At 36.0% G+C, this 23364-nt stretch overlaps 1 protein-coding gene across 6 annotated transcripts in view; it reads right to left on the bottom strand.

Annotated features, from left to right (window-relative positions):
* HERC4 (HECT and RLD domain containing E3 ubiquitin protein ligase 4) overlaps nt 1–20130 on the bottom strand; it is a 140495-nt gene extending 120365 nt beyond the window's left edge. For 4 of the 6 annotated variants that reach the window (XM_008695938.2, XM_040624048.1, XM_008695939.2 and 1 more), the window contains exons 1-2: nt 19726–20122; nt 17412–17716 (exon numbers count right to left, since the gene is read on the bottom strand). In XM_008695938.2, the coding sequence (XP_008694160.1) occupies nt 17412–17637 (226 nt within the window). In that variant the 5' untranslated portion in view covers nt 17638–17716; nt 19726–20122. Of the gene's footprint in view, nt 1–17411; nt 17717–19725 lie in introns of all 6 variants that reach the window. The other 2 variants (XM_040624052.1, XM_040624051.1) reach the window with 2 other exon arrangements.
* Between the last annotated feature and the right edge of the window lie 3234 nt (nt 20131–23364).

Below are 23364 nucleotides of genomic sequence, written 5' to 3'. Positions count from 1 at the left end.
GAAAGAAGAGCACTGTTTTGCTGAACCTCAGCTGGGAGTGTGCACAATCAGGAGACTCAACTATGATTCAACTCTGCATATGTGTGTCCAAGAATGACCATAAAATGCCCCGAGTATTAACTGACTATGACCTAGGTTGATTTAATAACAGTACACATACTTCTTCTTAGACAACCAATCACAAAATACACAAGACGGTCTCTTAGTAGTCTTTTTGCTAACCAGAGTTTTAACCTGATGCTAAGATATAATCATCAAGGGGTGGCTGGCTGGCTCAGCAGAGAGTCTGCTTGAAGATTCTCTCCTTCTGCCCCCCCTACTCGCATGTGCACGCTTTCGCTCTCAAATAAATGAATGTTTAAAAAAGGATATAATCAATAATATACTGAGAATCTTATAAATAAAAAATACTAACAGTAAAGAATGCATTGTCTTCTCAAAAAAAAAAAAAAAAAGAATGTATTGCCTTCTGGATCTAAGGGTAATACATACTACAGAAACACCATCAGTAACATATTCACAACTAGCATCTCCTAAAAGCTGCTTCATATTCAAAATTCTAAAACAGTTAATTTGAAGGAAAACACAAACATTATCATGTTACTCTGTATCCTCTTTCACCTACAGATCTCAAAATCCTGTTACAGGATGATTTGTGTTCTCCCAAAATGTGTATGTTCAAGTGTTAATCCTCAGCACCTCAGAATGCAACCTTACTTGGAAACAGGGTCACTGAGGATATAATTAGTTAAGATGAGGTCATATGGGAGTAGGTAGGCCTCCAATGCTCAAAAGGGGAATTTTGGTCACAGTCACACAGCGAGAATACCAAGTGAAGGAATGCCTAAGACTGACAGCAAATCAACAGAAGCTAGGAGAGAGCCCCACATAATTCATACATAAATCAGGGACCAGCTGGTATAAAAGTATAATTACCAACCATGATCCCAGTCCACAATTAATCTTAACTCTTAATGTGGTCAACAAGTTAAATGAAGATCTACGCTATTTTTAATAAAATGAATTCCAACAAAGGCTGAACAATTATCAATGTTTTATACAGAGAACAAAAATCTTTGCTGATGTTCAAGTTTATCAAGGTCTAAAAAACAATACTGTTATGAATAGCAACAAGCACAGCAATTTGGTAACAATTAAAAAACTGAGGTCTCAAAGAATAAACTTTGTTAAGTAGCTAATTTTAAAAAATACCATTTCAACTCCTTACTAAAAGTTTAATCCTGCCAGAGCTTCAATTTCAAAAATCCTGTCCTACCATGCCTCATTATTTGCTATAAATGTTTCCTTTCCCCTTCTCTCCAAATTACTCAACTAGAGCAATGGAAAATGCACTTAAAATCCACCTCTAAAAATGTGAAGTTTACACAATACCACAATAGGAAATTTAAAAAGTACAGTATAACCTCATTCTTCTTTAAAAATATGTCACACACAGCCCCAATATATATGCAGAGAAAATACTGAAAAAATAAATATGAAATTGTCAATACTGGTTATCTACAAGTGGCTTTTTCTTTTTATTGTTCTTTAATTGTTTAAAGAATTACATGTGTGGTTGATGCATTTTATGATTTTGACTTTTTAAAGATGAAGACATTAATTACTTGGGATTAGTGAATGGCACCAATAAGTAATTCAGAGTGCTTTTTCCCCCCTTTTAATAACCGTAGTGCAAATTTTGTTACAGAGATAATAACCAAAAGGCTACTTCACTCAAGGCATATACTTCTCTATTCCTAAGGTGAAATTACTATTTATTGACACTTTTTAAAGGATCTGTAATATAATGCACATAATGATAATAAAACAAATGAATAAAACTAAATATCTGAACTAAATAAAAACTAAAACAAAAATTAAATGAAAATGTTTGTTCTCTAAAATTACCACCAACAGGAATTTGGAATGGTATAACTGGTAGTCACCAAAACATTTTAATGAGTTCCCTGATAAAAATCTAAAGTTAACATGAAGTAATTTACATGTCTTAGTTGATAACTCACAATAAAACAATGTTCTTATGGAGACAGAACTAATTAAATTACAAAATTCTTTACAACAGATGTTTACAAGTTTGTACCCCTTCTATGCATTCTATTACATACAGCTGTACAGTTAGCATACATAAAGAGTTTATTATGTGCCTGGCACTGTGTTAAGCACTTTATTTAATCTCATTTAATCCTCATAACACCATGAGACAGGTGTACCATCATCCCTACTTTACAGATAAAGGCACTAAGATATAAACATTTCTCTATTTATTGAACTGCCATCCTTTTGTTACTATTTAAATAACAAAGTTATGTTTCAATAATTTATTTTCAAAATATTTAAAATTTTGTATTTAGGGCTTTATAACATTTTTTCTTTAGAAAAGTCCTTTCTGGGGGCACCTGGGTGGATTAGCCGGTTGAGTGTCCAACTCTTGATTTTGGCTCAGGTCATGGTCTCAGGGTTGTGAGATCAAGCCCATGGTGGGCTCAGTGCTCAGCCTGCAGTCAGCTTGAGATTCTCTCTCCCTCTCCCTCTGCCCCTCCCTCCCCCACCTGCAATAAGTAAATAAATAAATAAATAAAATCTTTAAAAAAGAGAAAAAGGAAAAGTCCTTTCTGGATGTCTGGGAACCACTAAAATTAAATGCTTTGAAGAGAAAAGGAGTTAATATATAAAGAGCCCAACATAAATATAGTATCAATCAAATAGTTCCTTTGCTTTCTTTTTAAGACAAGCAAGAATGAACCCTCAGAATATACTACCAGAGTTTTTACTGTTTTCTTAGATTCTTTGTATATTTGACATCCATTCATAGAAGGGCCAATTTCACTAACTATATTTTCTTGTTTTCTGTATTCTTGAGGCTGACATTTGGGGAGCAGGAGGCTTACAGACCTTAGAAGAAATGGCCCTTCCCAGGGCTAATTCCTAAAGATAACAACTGCCAACAAGCATGCCTTTCATATGCATACCAACCAGTCTGTATCTCCTTATCTAACTCTCACATACCAAGCCAATATTTCCCTTACCCTGAATCACCCCAGGGCAAGGTACCAGGAAACTTAAAAACCAACCCTACAGCCCAAAGTCAGGAAGAATTAACCAAATTAGCCAACCCAAACTGTTTATTCTGCCAGGATGCCTTTCCCAAGGAAACCCCAATGAAGGCCATGGTCTAAGATCTCCCCTGTGCTCTTGTTTTCTGCCTCATCACTACCTAGTGTTTTCCCCTATGGCTGTGTGGCACGTGACTCCCTCTCTCTGGGACCTGAATATAATAAACTTCTTCCAACCTCATTCTTGTTTCCTCTTATGGCCACACTGACTTTACCATACTATACCCAACATGTACATTCTTACAATTTAAAATTTTACAATTTTAGTTATAACATCACTGATGGCCATCAAGTTCATTAAGAGTCTATAATTTTCGGGGTGCCTGGGTGGCTCAGTCGGTTAAACGTCTGCCTTCAGCTCAGGTCATGATCCCAGGGTCCTGGGATGGAGCCCCGCATTGGGCTCCCTGCTCAGTGGGAAGCCTGCTTCTCCCTCTCCCTCTGCTGCTCCCCTTGCTTGTACTCTGTTAAATAAATAAAATCTTTAAAAAAAAAAGAAAGTCTATATTTTCTTTTCTTCCTATGGTACATTCAATAAAATACACTGATCATGTGTTTATTCAACAAACTCCTGGGTCCCCTCTGTGTGTACCAGTGTTGTCACTACAGTGATAGAGATATATAAAGGTTTCTACCCTTCAGGAACTGACATGGTAGGGAAGATTTTTACCCAAATAATTCTGTACAGTAGGAAGACAGAAATGGAACTTATTAATTTACTGAATGCCAGGTAACTGTGCTTGATACTGCACAAAATATTTGACTTGAGTTCTCACAAGAGTGATCATGGAGATGTAGCACAGTCCTTCAGCTGCACAGAAACAGAAATATGCCACAGAAAGAATAACCCAGAATTACAAGAAGGATGAACCAGAGCAGGGAGATCAGTAGGAAAGCTACTGCAACAATTTCTGCATAGACAGTAACAGTCTAACTAGAATGAAAACAAAGAATTTTAGCTTGAGATAGGAGGAATATAAGGGCCTGAGAGTTTAAATAGCTCAACATCAAATATTTAGAAACTCACAAAAAAAAAAAAAAAAAAAGAAAGACAGGAGAGTTACTAAAAAACAATCAGTAAGATTTGGCAACTGAGTCAATGTCGGTGTTATGGGCTAGGAAGCAGACCCTAAGGTGAATCTAAGGTTTGAACCTAAGTGAGTTCAAGAAACATTAATAAACAAGAAAGAGTTGCTTTTGCACTTTGTTCTGGAGAGATGGAGATAGCTAACTTACAGTACAACTGTTTCCATTTAAAATGTTCCTTTTTCTTCACATTTTATGTTTTGTAATTTCAGAAATATGTGTATTTGTCTTTCTTGATTTTCTCTTTTCTATAGTGAAACACCATATAAACAGTGGATACCGTTTATTAACAGCATCTTTATATACTATGCAAATAAATTTAGGCACAGTGGTGTTAAAATAACTACAAATGCAAAGTAAGAATAGAAAGGTGTAACCAAATGCCTTTATTTTAAACGTCAGCCTACCATTCTAGGAGGAGGAGAATTTAAAAGTGTGAATAACCAGAATTCATTCAAGTGTCTATGTTTCTCAAAATATAAGTACACAAACTATACCTCTGTTATACACTGAATGTTTGTATCTCCCTAAACTTCATATACTGAAATCCTAACCCCCAATGTGATGGTATTAGGAGGTAGGGATTTTGGTAGGTGATTAGGTCATGAAGGTGGTGCCCTCATTAATGAGATTAGTGCCCTTTCCCAGAGAGCTCCCTCATGCCACGTGAAGACACAGTGAGACAATGGCCCTCTATGAACTAAGAAGTAGGTCTTTACCAGACACCAGATCTGCTAGCACCTTGATCTTGGACTCCCCAGCCTAAAGAACCATGAGAAATATGCATCTGTTATTTAAGTCACCCAGGCTATACTAATTTTGTTACAGCAGTCTGAATGGACTAAGACATCTTCACTGAGTAAACTTTTGAAAATAAATGATAAATCTAACTTCTAATATTTTTGTGCTTCTTAGAGGAAATAAAAAGGGACCTTTAATTCTTTTATTTTTCTGTATCCATTACATCTCTGAAGTCTGATGGTAAAGGATTCCAATTCATTTTATATCTTGCTCCAATACAGCATTACCTCTAAACATCACAATATATTTTTTGAAATTTTGGCATACTTTTGAAAATCTGTCATAATATGAGCGCCAACAAGGTAATAGAAGACAGAAGTATTTTCATGCTTAATGCAGTATCTGGGACATAGTAGGAAGACACGTTTGTGGAATAAATGCCTGAAGTTCAGTTTAAATGAAAAGATGTGCATTGTCTATTTAAAGGCAAATTATGTAAACAACATATAGCCCACTTCAGTGTAAGGCAGACCTAAAATTAAATTCCCACTCTAATATTAATGGCAGTTTTCTTTTAAGAAACATTTAGAACACTCAACACATGCCAGGCACTGTTCTTTTTACTTTATGTGTTATCTCATTTAATCACTACAACCACCTTAGGAATGTGGCATGATTATCCTAACAGAAATACTTAGGCACAGAAAGGCCAAGCAATGTGCCCAAGATAACACAGCTAAGAAATAACAGAATCTGTATCCAAGCACTCTAATTCCAGAGCCTATTTAAAAATAATACAGATAGTGTATTTACATTATTTAAAAAAAAAAAAGGGTATGCAGTAAAAATCTAGGTCTACCATCCATTATTCTCTACAACCTAGTTCTCATCCCTTATTATTAGATGTATGTATCCCTCCAGGGTTTTTTTGATCTATAAGCAAATACAAATATATATTTTTTCTTATTTTACCTAAAACATAGCTTTCTATAAAATGTTCTATACCTTGCTCGTTTTAATGATTTATCTTAGAGATCTTTACATATCAGTACACAAAAAACTCCTTTAATCTTTTCTCAATTACATAGTATTACATCACATTGAACAGATGACAATTTATTTTACCAGTTCCCACCAGACAATTACAAGGTTGTTTCTAATATTTTGCAATTATAAACAATGTTGCAGTAATATGTCAATGAGTCATTTTGTATGAGTACAAATGGAGCTATAAGAGCAAGAGCTATATTCTTGTGCTTCTTGAAGAAAGGATATGTACATTTGCAATTCTAACATGTTTGCAAAATACCCTCCTAGTGTTTACCAATTTACACTAACAACCTACTATGAACACTTGTTTACGGACAGCCTCACCATAGAGGATATAGCAGTCCCCTCCCCTTATTCCCAAGGGATGTATCCTGAGGCCCAGTGGATTCCATTTTGAAACCGTGGATAGTAATGAATACTGTATATACTGTTTTCTCCATATATACATAGGATAATGTTTAATTCATAAATTAGGCACAGTAAAGAGATTAACAATAAAATAATTATAACATACTCTCATAAAAGTTATGTGGTCTCACCCTCTCTCAAAACATCTTATTGTAATGTACTCACCCTTCCGTGAAGATGTAAGATGATAAAATGCCTACTGATGAGATGAAGTGAGGTGAATGATGTAGGCACTGTGACACAGCATTAGATGACTACTGACCTCTTGAAAACATCAGAAGGACTACCTGCTTCTGGACCTGCAGATGACCGTGGGTATCTAAAACCTCGGAAAGTGAAACTCTGGTTTGGGGTTGAAAGCACTATTCTACTACCAAAGTTAACGGTATTTGCTAACCTGTTATGTAAAAAAAATGGTACCTCAGTGTAGTCTTTTGCATTTCTCTTAATATGAATGAAGTGGAAGAGTATTCATTTAAGAGTCATTTGTATTTCCCTTTTTGTGAACTGCTTGTTCATATCCTGCCACCATGTTGCTACTGGACTGTTTTCGTCTTGTCAATCTCTAGGAGTGCTTTATATATGGAAAATTAGCATTCTGATTGAGTCAAATATTTTCCCATTTGCCTTGTAACTTGTTCACAGTGACTTCTACTGAACAAATTTTTTTTCATGTAGTTTACTTTTCTATGCCTCTTCACAATTCAGTCAGAAAGGCTTTCCTGGGGCGCCTGGGTAGCGCAGTTGTTAAGCATCTGCCTTCGGCTCAGGGCGTGATCCTGGCGTTCCGGGATCGAGCCCCACATCAGGCTCCTCCGCTGGGAGCCTGCTTCTTCCTCTCCCACTCCCCTGCTGTGTTCCCTCTCTCGCTGGCTGTCTGTCACATAAATAAATAAAATCTTTAAAAAAAAGAAAAAAAGAAAAGAAAGGCTTTCCTGACTCCAAAATAATAAACAAATTTGTCCATGTTTTCTTTCAGCACATTTATCATTACAGTCTTTACATTTAAATATTTGATTCAGGGGCACCTGCATGGCTCAGTCTATTAACCGTCTGCCTTCAGCTCAGGTCATGGTCCCAGGGTCCTGGGATCGAGCCCCGCCGGCATCATAGGGCTCCCTGCTCAGTGGGGAGTCTGCTTCTCCCTCTGCCCCTCCCCCCTGCTTGTGCTCATGCTCTCTCAAATAAATAAATAAAATCTTAAAAAAACAAAACAAAATCCCAAATAAATATTTGATTCATTTGGAATTTACTCAAATATATACATGGCGTGAGGCAGTAATCCAATCTTTTTTGTTCCTTAGATGATAGTCCTACTCATTCCAAGATCATTTATTAACAGTCCCACCTGAATTCTCCCCCATTGATTTGAGGTGATTTAGGTCTATGTCTGGGCTTTATATTCTGTTTAATATGTTTATTTGTGAGGCAGCTTTAACTATTAAGACTTTAAAATTAAAATATTTTACACATTGGGGTGCCTGGGTGCCTTAGTCAGTTAATGATCTGCCTTTGTTTGGCTCAGGCCATGATCTGAGTCCCAGGATCAAGCCCTGCATCAGGCTCCCTGCTCAGCAGGGAATCTGCTTCTCCCTCTGCCCCTCACCCCACTCTCCTGCTCTCTCTCTTTCTCAAATAAATATTTTTAAAAATATTTTTAAAAAATGAAATAAAATGTTACATATTTCTGCTCTTATTTTTCAGAGTTTTCCTGGCTTCTTTATCTTTCTATAAGAACTAGAGAATCCATTTAATCTAGTTCCTTCAAAAAAAAAAAACCACTTGGTATTTTTATTAGGATCACCTTAAGTTAACAAATTAATTTTAGACAAAACTGACAGATCTGCTTGGATTAATATTCCTACTTAACAAACACGGTTTCCGTTTGTCTAAAATTTTTGTGTCCCTCAGAAGTACTTTCAAGTCTTCTTCATATAGATCTTGAACATTTCTTAGGTTATTCATGGGTCATTTTATCTTTCTCTTGCTATTATAAATGGTGTCTTTCATTGTTAACATCTAATTCGTTCTTGTTTCCATTACATTTTAATTTTGATGTGGGGCAAGATTTTAGCCTCTTGGAAGTTATATCCCTCACAAGCAAGACTGAGCTAATATGTACTTTACAGGGTGGTTTTATGATTCTGGGATAATGTATAAAGGATTTAGCTCAGTGCCTGGAACATAATGGTGGTTACCATTATTATTTTTAAATATCAGCATTCCAGTATCTAAATAATATATTACCAATAATTTTTCTTGTTAAATCTCTCTTCAATTAGGAGGTCTGTATCCTTCTTCTCCCTTTACATTGTCATACCAAACTTCTAATGTGTTCCCTTTCCTCTGTACTTCCAGTTGCAGAGGCTTACTCAACTCCCCAACGCAGTGTAGAAATAAATTTATGTTCAGACAGAGGTAACATCAAACTGTCGGGCTTTTACCTAATTACCCTTCAGAAGATAAGTTTAGGTCCATTACGTCCATTTCTGTTAGAATGCCTAGTTATGAAATCTATAGGTAAGCAATACCTGGATCAAAAATCAGAGAGTATACATGCACTAATTTTTTTTAAAGATTTATTTATTTATTTGACAGAGAGAGAAGAAACAGCCAGCGAGAGAGGGAACACAAGCAGGGGGAGTGGGAGAGGAAGAAGCAAGCTCCCCATGGAGCAGGGAGCCCGATGCGGGGCTTGATCCCAAGACCCTGGGATCAGGCCCTGAGCCGAAGGCAGATGCTTAACAACTGAGCCACCTAGGTGCCCCTACACGCGCTAATTAATAAATACTTGGGACCAACTGTGGGAGGCAATCTAAGCTCTACTTTACTTTCATCATGCCATACTTAAAAAAAATTAAAAGCTTCTTCAAATAACTTACAGGTAAAGCAGCTAAACTTTTGTCCAATTGTTTTCAGATGCTCCTAATTCTGCTCCTCTTATAGCCTTATGCTGTTCCTTTCCCATTCCCATTTCCCTTTCACAGAAGCAACAGCGTATCTGAGGACACATTTCCTAGGGGCTCTTGCCTACATGCCACCACATATAGAATACATAGTAACAATTACTTCAGCTCTCAGTGGAATCAAAAGTAACTTCTAGTGATTGCATCTTGTAACTTCAAACACTTTGTTTCCAGTAAAACCTGGAAGTAAGTCATAAAGTAAGGCATAATTAACTAACAAGTTTGTGTCAGTTAAGCAAAAATAAGCAAATGAACCTACTAATAAAATTAAAATGAGTGGGCTATCAGATGGTACCTGGCAAATAAATGTTTCAATTTTAGAAAGGTGTTACATCACCAGGTACTTTAAATAGTCCCCACAAAACACAAAATTGACTATTGTTAACAGATTGTTAATTACTCAAGTAAATAGGCTGAAATCAGGGAGAAATTTACAGTTGAAATGTTAGCCTACTTTGTACTGAAGAGGGAAAAAAACTGGAAATAAAACATTTCATGCCTTTAGCACTGATCCTTCCCCCCACTGACAGTACTGAATTTCTTATTGATCACTGAATATTGTTATGAAGTTCAAAACAGAATTCACCTCACCATCTCTCTTCCCTCCTCCTAAAATAAGACAACTAACATTCCTCCTCTTCCTGGAGTCCACATTTCTATTAATTACTAATTCAACCTTGGATCACACCTGGCTCCCTCCTTTACCTTACTGTAACCAAAGTAACTGGTTACTAAAGCCTGTAAGTTCTTTCTGTCTCCCTAATCTCTTCTTGATCTAACTGCTCCCTTTATTAAAGGGCCATCATTACAGCCTAACTAATTTCTTTACCTCTAAATTCTCTCCCCTCATTTATAAAAACCTGATAATTCTCATTAGAAACTATCAGTGGATATTCACAAACTTAAATTCAAGCTTCCTAGTTTGATTAATTATACAATCTGAGCTCAATTTTACCTTTCTAACCTTCTTGCTCACATTCTCAGACATTTTAGTTAACTGGACTACTATTCCCTTAATAGGCCTCCAATTCGCCTATTGTCATTTGAGCTGCTTTACCTATAAGCACTGCTCTTCATTCTTTCCTCCTTGAAATACTACGTATCCTTTCAGTTCACATACTATCTTCCCTATAGAAACTCACCTACAATCCGCTCTATTCCAAATGGTTACAATATTCCTCTGTACACGGTAATCTGTTTATGCATCTTATAACACTTAGCAAGCACATTTTATATGCATTTCTATTTATTTTTGCACTTGTTTTATATTTCTTTCTGTATCTTTTTTTTTTCTTCCGGATCTTTAAATGATATTCATCACATTATACTCAGAAGTTTGTCAAATGAATACATTTTTAAAACTTTCATTTACAAATATTTTCTTAGTTTATCAACTTTGTAGGGTGAGGCACAACTATGCTTAATTTTGTTTAAATAAATTCAGTTACCGTTTCTTCTAGATTTGCTAAAATTAAAGATATTCTTTTTCCTAAAGAAATTACCAGAGATGCAAATAAAGACTAAACTGATATATACATACATGGTATCATAATTTATAACAAAAATCTGGAAATAAATTCAAAAAAATAGAAAAACACAAATTTTGGTACGTTTAAATGATGAAGTGATGAAGATTATTTAAAATAAATGTTTTAAAACATGGGGAAATACTTATTATCATTTATTACTGAAACAAAAAACTGAGATACAAGAACATACTCTCAGTCTGTGATCACAAACATATGAATATAGAACAAGTGTTAAATGACAATAGTATTTATTTACACATGACAGTATTATGGTTAATTTTTACTTGCCCGTATTTTTCAAATTCTCTACCAAGAACATGAAATACTTTTATAATTAGAAAAAAAACTATGAACTAAAAATGTTTTAGTTTATTTCGTTTATTTTGTATTTAGTTTATTTCAGAATAGCAAGACACTTAGCAAAGGAAAAAAAATGAAACTAAGCTCAGACATCAATAAAAAAAAATTAGGATATTTTTAAATAATGTCAAAAACACATTAAAGGACTCTAGAACTTTTTCTATAAGGCCAAAAAATGCTAAACTAAAATTCTGCCATCCTGGAACTGAAGAAAAAAGAATAATTCCATGCAAATAAAATATTATGGTGTGAAGACTGAGCCACCAATATTCAAGAAACTTCCCTTAATAACAATAATTCCAAAAAACACATTTATACACAGCATGTTCTTCTTGCATGTAAAGTAACTATCACAACTCATTAACATAATTATATATCTTAATAAATAATACTGTCCTCTTAATTCCATCCCCATGAAAAAAATCCATAGAAGCTGAAAGGAGATAAATCATGGGCCCTTTGATATGGTTTCTTCATTAGTGCTTCCCACTTCTCTACTCACTAACACAATCCTAGCACAAAAAAGCCCTTGTAACAATATATGAATACACGTCCTCTATTAGGTTTTCTTTACTATGTATGTACCTGTACCTTACATATACCCAAGTACCTGATATGCTTTCTAGCCTAGGAAAACGAAGTATCTATGAAGTGGGACTTATTTCTTCAAAGCAATTTTAAAAGTACATGGGGTCTGTAAGAAATGAGCTTTAGTAGTACTACACACTTGTATGATATATTGGGAACACAGATCCCTAAGAACACTCACTAAGGAGATGATGGAAACTAAACCACCTAAGCTTTCACCTGCAACAAGGATTCCTTGTAACTCCCCAAACCGGGAAACTGAAATCTACCATACTCCTATTCTTTCAACGAAAGTAAGTAATTCACTACCAATCAGATAAAAAACACCAATATACCAACCACAAACAAAAAAAATCATTGGTTCTAAATCTTCTAAAGAAGGCTCTACTTGTTAGACTGCTCAGATTAGGCGTCTACTTCTATTTTTGTCTCTTTGTGGATTAAAGGTTTTCAAAAGCATTTATCAAACCAATGCATCCTACAAAGAGCTACATGGCCGACTTAATACAATATAACTAATCTAAGTTCCAATGTTGACACCAAATCAATCGCACCTGGCAGTTACTATGGATCTTGGATAGTACAGCACAGCAAAGCATTAGACAACGAAGGGAAATAGAATACGATATATAACAGAAGAAAGAGAGAAGACTGGGTGTTACCATAGTTGTTTGTTTAAATATTCCTCATACCATACAAGGTTATAATGAAGTACCAAAGTGGTAACACAATGCAAGCATCTTGGTAAAATAATGATTTATTTCAGTAGGCCATCACGTAAAATGGCAAAGAAACAAATTAGTATTGATCTGCCTCAAATAGAAGATATTACTGTAAATAATTCTAAACATAAGAACAATTTAGTGAATAAGGTAGGAGACTGGTAGACTTAAATTTTCAGATTCAATTTATAGATGTTCACCAGTCACCTGCTGTTTTGACAAGTTACTTACCAACTTGTGCTGCCATTTCTCCGTAAATTTATCCCCTAAGATGAGGATAATTCTTGCAAATTGTGTCACAAGCATTTTGAAAGGAACCATGAGTTATTGTGTAATGCTCTTGAAATTCCTCAGATGTAGGGTCCTACACAAAGTAAAGTATTATTATACATCTCTCTAACAGTAGTCATCTGTTTGCATTATGATTTTTTTTCCCTACCCTTGACATGTGATTCTTGGGCACTAACCTTCCTCAAAGAAAAGTGTCCAAAGCAAGCCTCCATTCCTGACCCAAGTAATTACTTTTTTCAAGTCTTCATATCATCCACATCTTTCTCATCCTTAGAAGGTATCATGAAAACTAGGAGTTATAAAACATAATAAGCTTCTTTGGTATTATATGCTTTGGTTCAATAAGAAACGTGGGATAATTTGGTAATTTTAATCTTCTCTTAAGTGAACAATTTTATTTCACATATTTATACATTTGTTTTCCTATATTACTTTTTAAATTTCAACTATATTTTAAAGAGTTCATTTATATATTTGTGTTTTATGAACAAAGAGAGCAAGTCAGAAAATGATGTAGCAAAAAGGCAAGCAAGTAATTACTGCTATGTGACCAAAATGCTTTCACTGGACTGACCCAAAAGCAGAAATCACCATTTTGGGACATAGGAAAAAGAATCAATGCTCATAATCTTTACAACTTCTATAGAAGAGTTCAGCATAAGCTACAACAAATTTTATCACACTACTGAAAACTTTATCTGCTGCTGACTTTGCTAATCAAGTTAGTCTTCAGTTCAGTTAATGAAATACATGTATTTGAATTTTTAGTTTATGTTGGCATGATATTACATCTTGAAAATAGGACTCTCAATCTTCTTACACAGTTCCTAAAATGATTTCCTTCTGAATTTACGCATCAGAAGGGAGGAGATAATAAAATACATCTTCACTGTATAACATCGGTTATAAAAGTAAAATTTTAAGTTGTTATTTTTTAACCCTCAGAATTACACTAAAATACTGATGGAAACTAGTTTCCTCCTAGATGAATAAACATTCTTTTATCTTCTATATATGGCAGGGGAAAACCTTCATGGGATAAAGGTAAAACCACAGGATTTAGAGTGCTCCCTTAACATTTGCTGGCCTACTAATTGTTAGTCTTTTAATCTCATTTTACTTCAGTTTTCCTCATTTGTAAAATGGGGACTGTAACACCTGCCCTAGCTACCGTACAAGCCTGTTGTGAGGATTAAATGAGATAATCTAACTGAAAGAACTCTGTAAACCACGAAAAGCTATCAATCATTTTTAAGAAGACTATATCACATTATTTTAAAAATTTATGGTCATAAAGCATTTAGTACTATTTCTAAATGAAATAAATGGAAACAGATGTGCAAAACATTAGGACCATGGTTACCAAATAATACCTATGATTGAATATACAGTGAATAAATGATCTTGTTAAAAAAAAAGTATACTTCCTATACATTATCTTAAAATCTTCAGAAGTGAACTTGGAAGGAAAGAAATATAAAAATAGAACAGTTTACTTAGGTGGACTGGTCTAGCATATTAAAGATCAAATATATTTATCTGTTAGCTATGAATTAAGAAACTAAGAGCCACTGGCTAAAAAAAGAGTTCTGAAAAATTCTTATGAAGGAAAAATACATACAGGAAAGTAAAATAGATATTCACTCCTCTGGAAATAATCAGAAAGAGCTAGTAGTGATAGCAAGGGGCATACATATGCAAGAGAACGGAGATGAACATGGACACAATCTGTACTCTTGGTGTATACTAAAAGGTATCAGTGAACCTTTCCTATGTGGTTCCTAAAATTTTCAGAATGGAAACCTCTCCCAATAGGCCACAGGCTGAATCTATTTACTACACTGTAAGACTGAGTCCTCCAGTAGGTTATGATAATTCTCAAGAATAGCTTATCTTTAATGAATGAAGCCACTTGTTTTTCTTTCACTCCTTATAGAATATTTAGTATGCTTATAAAGCCATTATCTACAAGGAAACAATTCCTAGCTCCCTCCTTTCTGTATGCTGTCAGTTTAAAGCTCTGATGAAATGAATTATGTTTATTACATGGTTCTAGAAATTCAATCAGACTCACTCAATTAACAGAAAACTTTAAAACCAATTAAATAAGAACTCCTTACCTTCTAATTCAGTTCTCAAACTCACAAACCAAAAAAAAAAAAAAAAAAAAAGTTGAGGAATACATTTAAATCATTAAAGAATTATTTCCAAGGGAAATAATTTTAGTTAAAAACATTAAAAGTTTCCAAACACCTTAAATCAAAACTGAGGTTAAAAGAAAAGTCCCTCTCAGAGCAACTACCTCCTTTTGAACTTTTACTTTCTCCTACCTCTGTAACTCAGATATACTTCAATGTGTCATTGAACCTGGACTTCCAGTAAAAAGCTTTTCTCAAGATCAGGCTCCTTTTCTTTAAAACTAAACTATTTTAGCTCCAGATTTATTTTCTGGCTATTTATGTGATTGGTGGCTGAATTAAAATTAAGACTTCACTTTCTCCCAGGAATCTTTAATCTACCCCATAATGACATTTCCCATCATTTAAATTTCCCAGTTTCAAGGGACGTATCATATCATGTCAACCTTCAATCCTCTCCAACTATTTCATTTATGTATGTCTTAACTCCCAACCCAGGCTCCAAATTTTTCAAAGACAAAGTTTATGCCTTTTTCATTTTTCTAGTCTGTAAGTGTACCCTGGACAATAAGGCAATCCTGAAGAGGTATTGTAAATTAGGTAAACCCACGCTCCCAACTTTATATTACCAAATAATGCTTCCAAGATGAATCAATACAGCGATATAAATGTCACAATGCAATCATCACAATGTCAACATGACTACAGAAAAACCTCTCTTGGCTAGTTAAGTTTCTCAGAATCTTACCCACAGAGTTAAAAGCTGTTAAAGACATACACTACTAATGCACAGTGTCTACGTTGTCCTGGACACAAAACAGATGCTTAGTAAGATTCAAAAAATTTAAACTTCAGTAAATTTCAGTAACTATATTGGCAATTCCTGTGTGCTGGCTTTGTACTTTTTACTTGTCCTGTAGCCTCTCAGAAATTACTAAAGCAATACAAAGATTTGTTCAATTATTTCTGTGGAGCATGTTAAATATAAAAAAAGCAACAGCCCCAAAACCATGAATATCTCTACTTGAGGCAGCATTCCAAGCCAAGCAAAAAAGATAAAGGATACATCTGCCTCTGAAGCAATGATAGCAAATACATACCAATAAATCACCATTCATGTCTACACATGAAAACCTCAATACCTAAGATTATGAAATTCTGGTAAGATTCCATAAAATATTCTTAGTGAGGTAGGGTACAAGACAGCTGCCGCTTTACCTTGAGTTCTGCAATAATTAAACCTACTGTATCAAAGATTGCTACCATTCATCCGAAAGACTTAAATTACAAATTAAGGCAGAAGGAAAAAGATTAAGACCCTACCAACAAAGAAAGGATGAAAACTACACAGTATTTATAAGTTAGAAAGGTGAGGTTTGGCATGGTGGTGAGATGATATGAAAGATGAGTAACATACTTTAATATTTAATATCTTACTATTTTATACCTACATTAACCTCTCAAAAGTAGACTAACAATAAAAACCACTGAAATAATGAAGTGGTAAAGAAAAATAATTCCATAGAAAATACTTCAGTGCCATTATTGTTAGAGTTAACAGAAGATACTATAAATCAGTACAGCTGCAGTCTTATCTGAATTTACCATCTTAAGATTAACTGTTAGTAATCATAATTGAGAGCAAAATTCACATAACAATATTTCTAAGTGTGGTAATATTTTAAAGTCTGTCTACATCTAGGAAAAGAGAACATGACAATGTGAAGAAATTCCTCAAAATTCTCATTACACTAAAAATTATTTTACATTTGGCTTATACGGCTACTACAAAATCAGTACATATCATAGTAACAAACCTTTTAATAGCTAGTGCTGCTACTTGAAAGTATGAAATTAGGGGAATAAAAGATATTTCAAACTAAACCAAATAAAATTATGTATTTCAAATACAACAGGGAGAACAACAGAAAAATCAGGATATATTTTAGGCAAGCTCCCATCTTATTTACTTTTCTTTCTGATGTGTGGAAAACAACACAATAAATTATGCATTTAATATCTGCCAAGGTAGCTGAATAATACTTTTTATTAGACAGGACCTACATCTATATGCTCTATATCTATATACTCTGTCTGAAAGAAAAGGTATCTACATGGCATGCTGGTTTTCTCTCTTGTCTTACATCACCATAATTATATTCTGAAACCAAAGCTTCATACAGTAAGGTTTTATAACAATAGTAGTTTAAAATAGTAGAAACCATGAAGTAATCAAGTACTTAGAAGCATGCAAATGTAAAGGATATATTTAACTTCTAGTCTGCTTTTAAAGCTTGATTTAAAAAAATATGGGTTTAGGACTAGAGAAGTTATTTGACATTTCAAACTTACATGATATAATTATTAGAAAGAGCAAACAAAAAAAATTTCAACTTACCTGGTTTCTTTCTGGATTTTTCATGACCTAGCTGTCCTAGATCATTACATCCACATGTGTACACTGTTCCATCATCCAGAACAAATACAGTATGTCTGAGTCCACATCCCACATCTCGGACCTTTTTATTTATAAAAAAGTCACTTTTTCTGGGCTCTAGTACAATTTCTTCATCAATTCCACCCAAACCTAGCTGTCCAAAGGATGCATTTCCCCAGCACAACATGTTTGTAATTCTTTTGGTCTTCCAGTTTCAATAAAAAACTTCCTTCTGAAACACTGGAAAGTTGGAGGTATACCTATATCTGAGGAGATACAAAAAAGTTAATATGACTTCAAAGGGAAAATGATGTATAATTTTTCTTTCAAGTGCTATGCTACAATAATTACTACATAGTAAACATGAAATCATTTTATAATATGCTACATAACTATCATCCAGTTTCAAAAACCAATCAGTTGAATTTTTAAAAATATATACAAACGCAGAAAATTTCACTCTCTATAATTCTTTCCAAAATTTAAAACATATTAACTAGTTTTGACTTTTTGCTATCTTGTGGTAGACTAATCTAATGGAAATACTAAGTACTTTGATGAAATTAATTTTTGCTTCACTTTAAATCATTTTATTCTCAGCAAGAAATAAAACATCTATCCACTACCCCCAAAATCAAGTATATACACAGTGAAAAATTTTGCCAACTTCACAAACATAAAACCTTGCAATCTTCCTCAAATCACAACATAATTAATCCTTTTAATACCTACCTCTGTATCAGCAAACAAGTGAAGTTCTTATTTTTTTTTTTTTAAAGATTTTATTTATTTATTTGACAGAGATAGAGACAGCCAGCGAGAGAGGGAACACAAGCAGGGGGAGTGGGAGAGGAAGAAGCAGGCTCACAGCGGAGGAGCCTGATGTGGGGCTCAATCCCATAACGCCGGGATCACGCCCTGAGCCGAAGGCAGACGCCTAACCGCTGTGCCACCCAGGCGCCCCGTGAAGTTCTTATTTTTAACACAAATAAAACCAATAATGGAAACTTTAAATTTCCCACAATTCAAATGATCTTCCAATTTTCACACTAATAGGCCCTAGAGAAAAGTACGGTTCTCTCTCGCCAAACCTCAATCTTAAAACACTCGCCTCCAAAGATGTATTTTACAAATCAAAATAGTAACACTCCGACCTCACTATTTAATTTTAAAACTAAGTCAACGTACATAATTATATACTCACAAAACAAAATATGCAGTTTAAATATCAAGATGCGCCCCCAAATTCAACATTTTCTATTACGAATGGTTAACCGTGACTGAAAAATATTTCCCCTGGGCAATCCGTATCTATCTATACCTCTGTGACAAGTATTTGGAAATGGGAGAAAACTGCAAATAACCTTAGAACTGCCGATTTTTCAAGAATAGGAATGGGGGATGGGACATTAATAGTTTGGTGGCGAAATCTGTAGAACTTTCCAGTACACCGAGTATTTCTTCCCTTGTAGACACGTATCAAAGAGTCCACTTCATGTAAACCCACACAGGCTTTTAAACACATCACGTTACTAAATAACAATTTCAGGAAGTCAGCCTTATTCCCGTTGTAGTCAATCACGTTCCTTACACAGAACCTGAGAAGTTTCAAAACCCTTCAAAACTTTCCTACGTTCGGGCTAGCAATTGCCAAAGCTGTCCATTCCATGACCTATCCATTCAGAGTTGTTTGATTTTATTCTTTCGGGACATCGGAACTCGATGGTTCCCGAGAGTTCTGCATTGTCTAACCGTATTTTTTTTTTTTTTTTAAGAATAGAGGACACAAAAATACCTCCGATTTCAGCGCAGGGGGTTTAACCATCCTTTTCTTTAAAAAGTCAGAAGGTATGGTAAAGGCGTCCTCTCGCCAGCAACAGGTAGGGGAATGAGAAGCACTTTATTCCCATCATTCCCTGAACATGCACTCAGACCAGCTCAGGGGATTCAGGAGAGAGAAATCATCTGCACACACCCAACCCCGCGGGCCGACCAGTCAACTACCGCAGCAGCCCGCTCGCAGCAGCCGCAGAGGCCGGGCGACAAGGCTCCGCACTTCGACGGCCCTCAGTCGGAGGGAGGCCCTTCCCCAAGGAAGTGCGACATTCCAGCCCCCCGGCCAGAGAGCACCGACAGAGCCCTGGTCCCCCGCCCCCCACCCTGAGGAAGCGCTGAGAAAGCACCCAGCGGCAGGCCGGCCTGTATCCGCCCAGCCCCGCCTGCCCCCTCCCTAACGCCGTCACACGCCCCCGAACCCACAGGGGCAACGACTCACCCAGTCCCTCAAGGCAGGGGAAGACCAGGGCGACGGGGGGCGGCGCCTCCCCAGAGAGCGAGGCAGCGCGGCAGCCGAGGCAGGTCTCCAGCTCCTGGACCCTCTTTCTTCAGCCAGCGGCGGTGAACACCAGGGCTCCTCCGGCGTCGGTGCCGCTGCTCCGCTGCTCCGCTGCCCTCCTCCCCGGCTCCTGTGAAACTTTACCGGGTACCTAGAGAAAAGCAGCAGTCACCGCTGTCCAGTCCAGAAACAGCCGTCAGCGACCCGGATGGAACGGGAGGGGAAGGACAGGAGGCAAGCGGGGCGGAGAGCGCGAGGGGTGGGGAGAGTTGGGGAAGAGACTAGGGAGGAGAAGGGAGAGGGGGAAGGTAGCTACGCGGGGAGGGGGAGGGGCAGGCCGGAAGTGAACCACAGAGCATGCGCACGAGCCCGCCCACTTCCCGGCCCGCGCGCTTGCGCCGGAATCCTCCCAGGGCACATCGACTCGCGCGCCTGCGCAGTGTCTCTTCACGTTGCTTTAAGAGGAAAATGCCAAATACAGAAGTTGGAGTTTGCGTAGGCGAGTGGGGGTGTTTGGCATGTCTTGTAAGAAAGCGTCTGCGCGCTGATTGGTATTTTAGTGAAGAAAAGTCCTTCGTTTGCTGGTTTGGCTGTCTTTCTGCTCATACGTTCCAGTCTCTATTATTTCATTCTTTTTCCGAGGAGAATTTGAAGTGGCAGATAAACATCGCAAATACAAATATAAAGGCGGGTGAAGCCTTTTATTTTACCCTTAGCCTCAACTGGAGCTAATCTGAGGATGCCAGGTACATTCATAGCAATGACTGAACCTATTGGCATTATATATATATCGGCACCAACAGTTCAGGCTCCTGGTGTCATGATGGCTGCCAGCACTTTGCCCTCTGCCTGAAAAATAAACTTACACAGTGCAGGGCCTCCTTCATTAAGCAACGCATGTGACTGGAGTCCCTGCTTCATAAAAACGAAGTCTGGCTTTCCTAGGGCAGTCTTCATAACAGTCTCTTTTAAAGGAGGAAAACTTGAAACAAGGCACTCTTGAAATTTTGCTAGTCTTTGCTAGAACCTGTGGCCTCATAGTGAACGCTGAGAGCTCAGGAAGTATTCTTCAATAAAACAAGTTTCTTTGTGTCATTGAAAAATGTGTTTCAGATTAGGAAATGCCTGTGCTAGAATATGTATGTGTGTTATTGTCTTAGGACTGCCATAACAAAATGTCATTAATTGGATGACTTAAAACAAATTTATTGTCTCACTATTACGGAGGCCAGATGTTGGAAATCGGTGTGGCAGCAGGATTGGTTCTCTCTTGAGGTCTCAAAAGAGAATCTCCTCCGTACGTTTTTAACTTCTGAGGATTGCTGACAATCCTTGGTATTTCTTGGTTTGTAGATGCATCACTGTAATCTCTGCCTCCATCTCTATATGGTATTCTTCCTGGTGTGTCTGTGTCCAGATTTCCCTCTTATAAGGATACCATTCATTGGGTTAAGGCCCACCCTGATCCATTATGACCTCTTTTTAACTGAATTACATCTGCAAAGACCCTCTTTCCAAATAGGGTCACATTTTCAGGTAGTAGAATTTAGAGTTAAGCATATCTCTTTGGGGGATCCAATTCAGCTCACAGCAGTGTGTTACAAAAACAAGCATAAACATGACAAGATACTTAAGCAAAGGATAATTTCAATATTGGGAGTGATGGGGATGCTAACAAAACATTCTTTATTCTTATTTTGATAGTTTCATTGCCCTGGACTTTTGTTGTCTTAACTTTAAGGACTTGATGTCTCAATATATCGTTAAAGGGGAAGTTATGGAATCTGGGATCTTTAAGATACGTACTTGATATTGCAACAAATAAATACTAAAATTTGAGTGGCTTAACATAACAAAAGTATATTTTCTTGGTGTGAGATCTTAGAAAAGAACCTGTGATTATCTTTAAGACAAGTATAGATTCAGAGGGCTATTAGGATAATGTAAATTTATTGTATAAAAGCATCATTAGACCGATGAGTACAGCCTCTGGTGCGGGTTTCTCTGGATTCAGAGCCTGAGGCCATCTCAGACCATCTCAAACTTCTGTCCTTCTATTCTCCCAAAGACACCTACAGACATTTATTAATGGTCTGTTTTACAGAAAATTACTTCTTAGTCACAATTTCTATAGATGGAGAATGTTAATAATTCATATTTCACTGGGTTATGAGGATTTAATAAGGTAACATGTACAGTGCCTTCCTTGTACCTGGCAAGTATTTAGAAAATATTAGCTTTTACTATTATTAATATTATCCTTAACTACAAGGTGTAAAACATTTGGGAAAGCATTTCATCTCACCAATAATGATATAATTTTAATTTAGAAGAAATGTAAAATACCTTTTACCTGTTATTTTCATTAAAAAAAAAAATAGTGCCCAGACTGTTGAAAGACCACTAAAATAGGTATTCATTCTTTTCCACTCTACCCCTTGCTACTTTCCATCCAGCCATACTGCTTGTGCTGGATCTCACCTCACCTCCTTCATTCATGTCTCTACTGGTCACCTTTCCAGTCTTCCTTGACCACCCTATCCATAATACTACCCCCCCAGAATCTTATCGTGCTTTATTTTCTTTCATATCCATTATCACTACCTGATATTTTATTGTATAATACATAAATGTATACTGTTGTATTTATTATATTGCATATCATATATTGATAAGCTTTAAGATAAATAATTATATATAGTCTATATATACAGCTGACCTTGAACAGCACAGGTTTGAACTGCATGGGTCCACTTATATGAATTTTTTTACAGTAAAATACTGTAAATGTATTTTCCTTATGACTTTTTATATAGCATTTTCTTTTCCCTAGCTTACTTTATTGTAAGAATACAGTATATAAAACATATAACATACAAAATATGTGTTAATCGACTGTTGATGTTATTGGTAAGGCTTCTGGTCAACAGTAGGCTATTAGTAATTAAGTTTTGGGGGAGTCAGAAGTTATACATGGATTTTCAACTCTGCAGGTGATCATCACCCCAACCCCTGCATTGTTCAAGGGTCAGAAGTATTATATAGATAGATAGATATCTTTTGTCTCCTCTACTACAGTGAAAACTCCATAAAGGCAGGAATTTTGTCTGTTTTACTCAATGCTCTATCCCAAATATCTTGGACAGTTCCTGGCCTACAGCATGTGCCCCCCTCCCAAAACTTATTGAATTCATTTATTAATGGTGCTGGCAGCATTGTAAATCATCACAACTTTTTTATAAATTTGGCAGTAATGTTTCAAGAGCCAGTAAATTTCATTCAACAGTAGTTAATAATATTTGTTATGAGACATTGTACTGAACTATTTACCTGTATTATATCACACCTGGACTCTGTCCTAAGAAAATGCAAGATGCAGTCAACCAATCTTTATTTTGAGCACCTACTATGTGCTATGGTCCCAATTCTAATAAGAGAAATAGATAAAAACAAAGAGGCAGCAAATAAAATTTTTATTGTAATGTGATTTCTAATAGCAAAAATTAAAAACAACCGAAGTTCCAAAAATGGAGAAATGGATTGTGTGGTAAGGTTAATTTTTTTATTGTTAAGTTTGAT

This window comes from Ursus maritimus, unplaced genomic scaffold, assembly GCF_017311325.1.
Source record: "Ursus maritimus isolate PB19 unplaced genomic scaffold, ASM1731132v1 scaffold_7, whole genome shotgun sequence".
Lineage (NCBI taxonomy): Eukaryota > Metazoa > Chordata > Mammalia > Carnivora > Ursidae > Ursus > Ursus maritimus.
The sequence above is the reverse complement of the archived record's forward strand: the minus strand, read 5'-3'. Positions and strand labels throughout refer to the sequence as shown.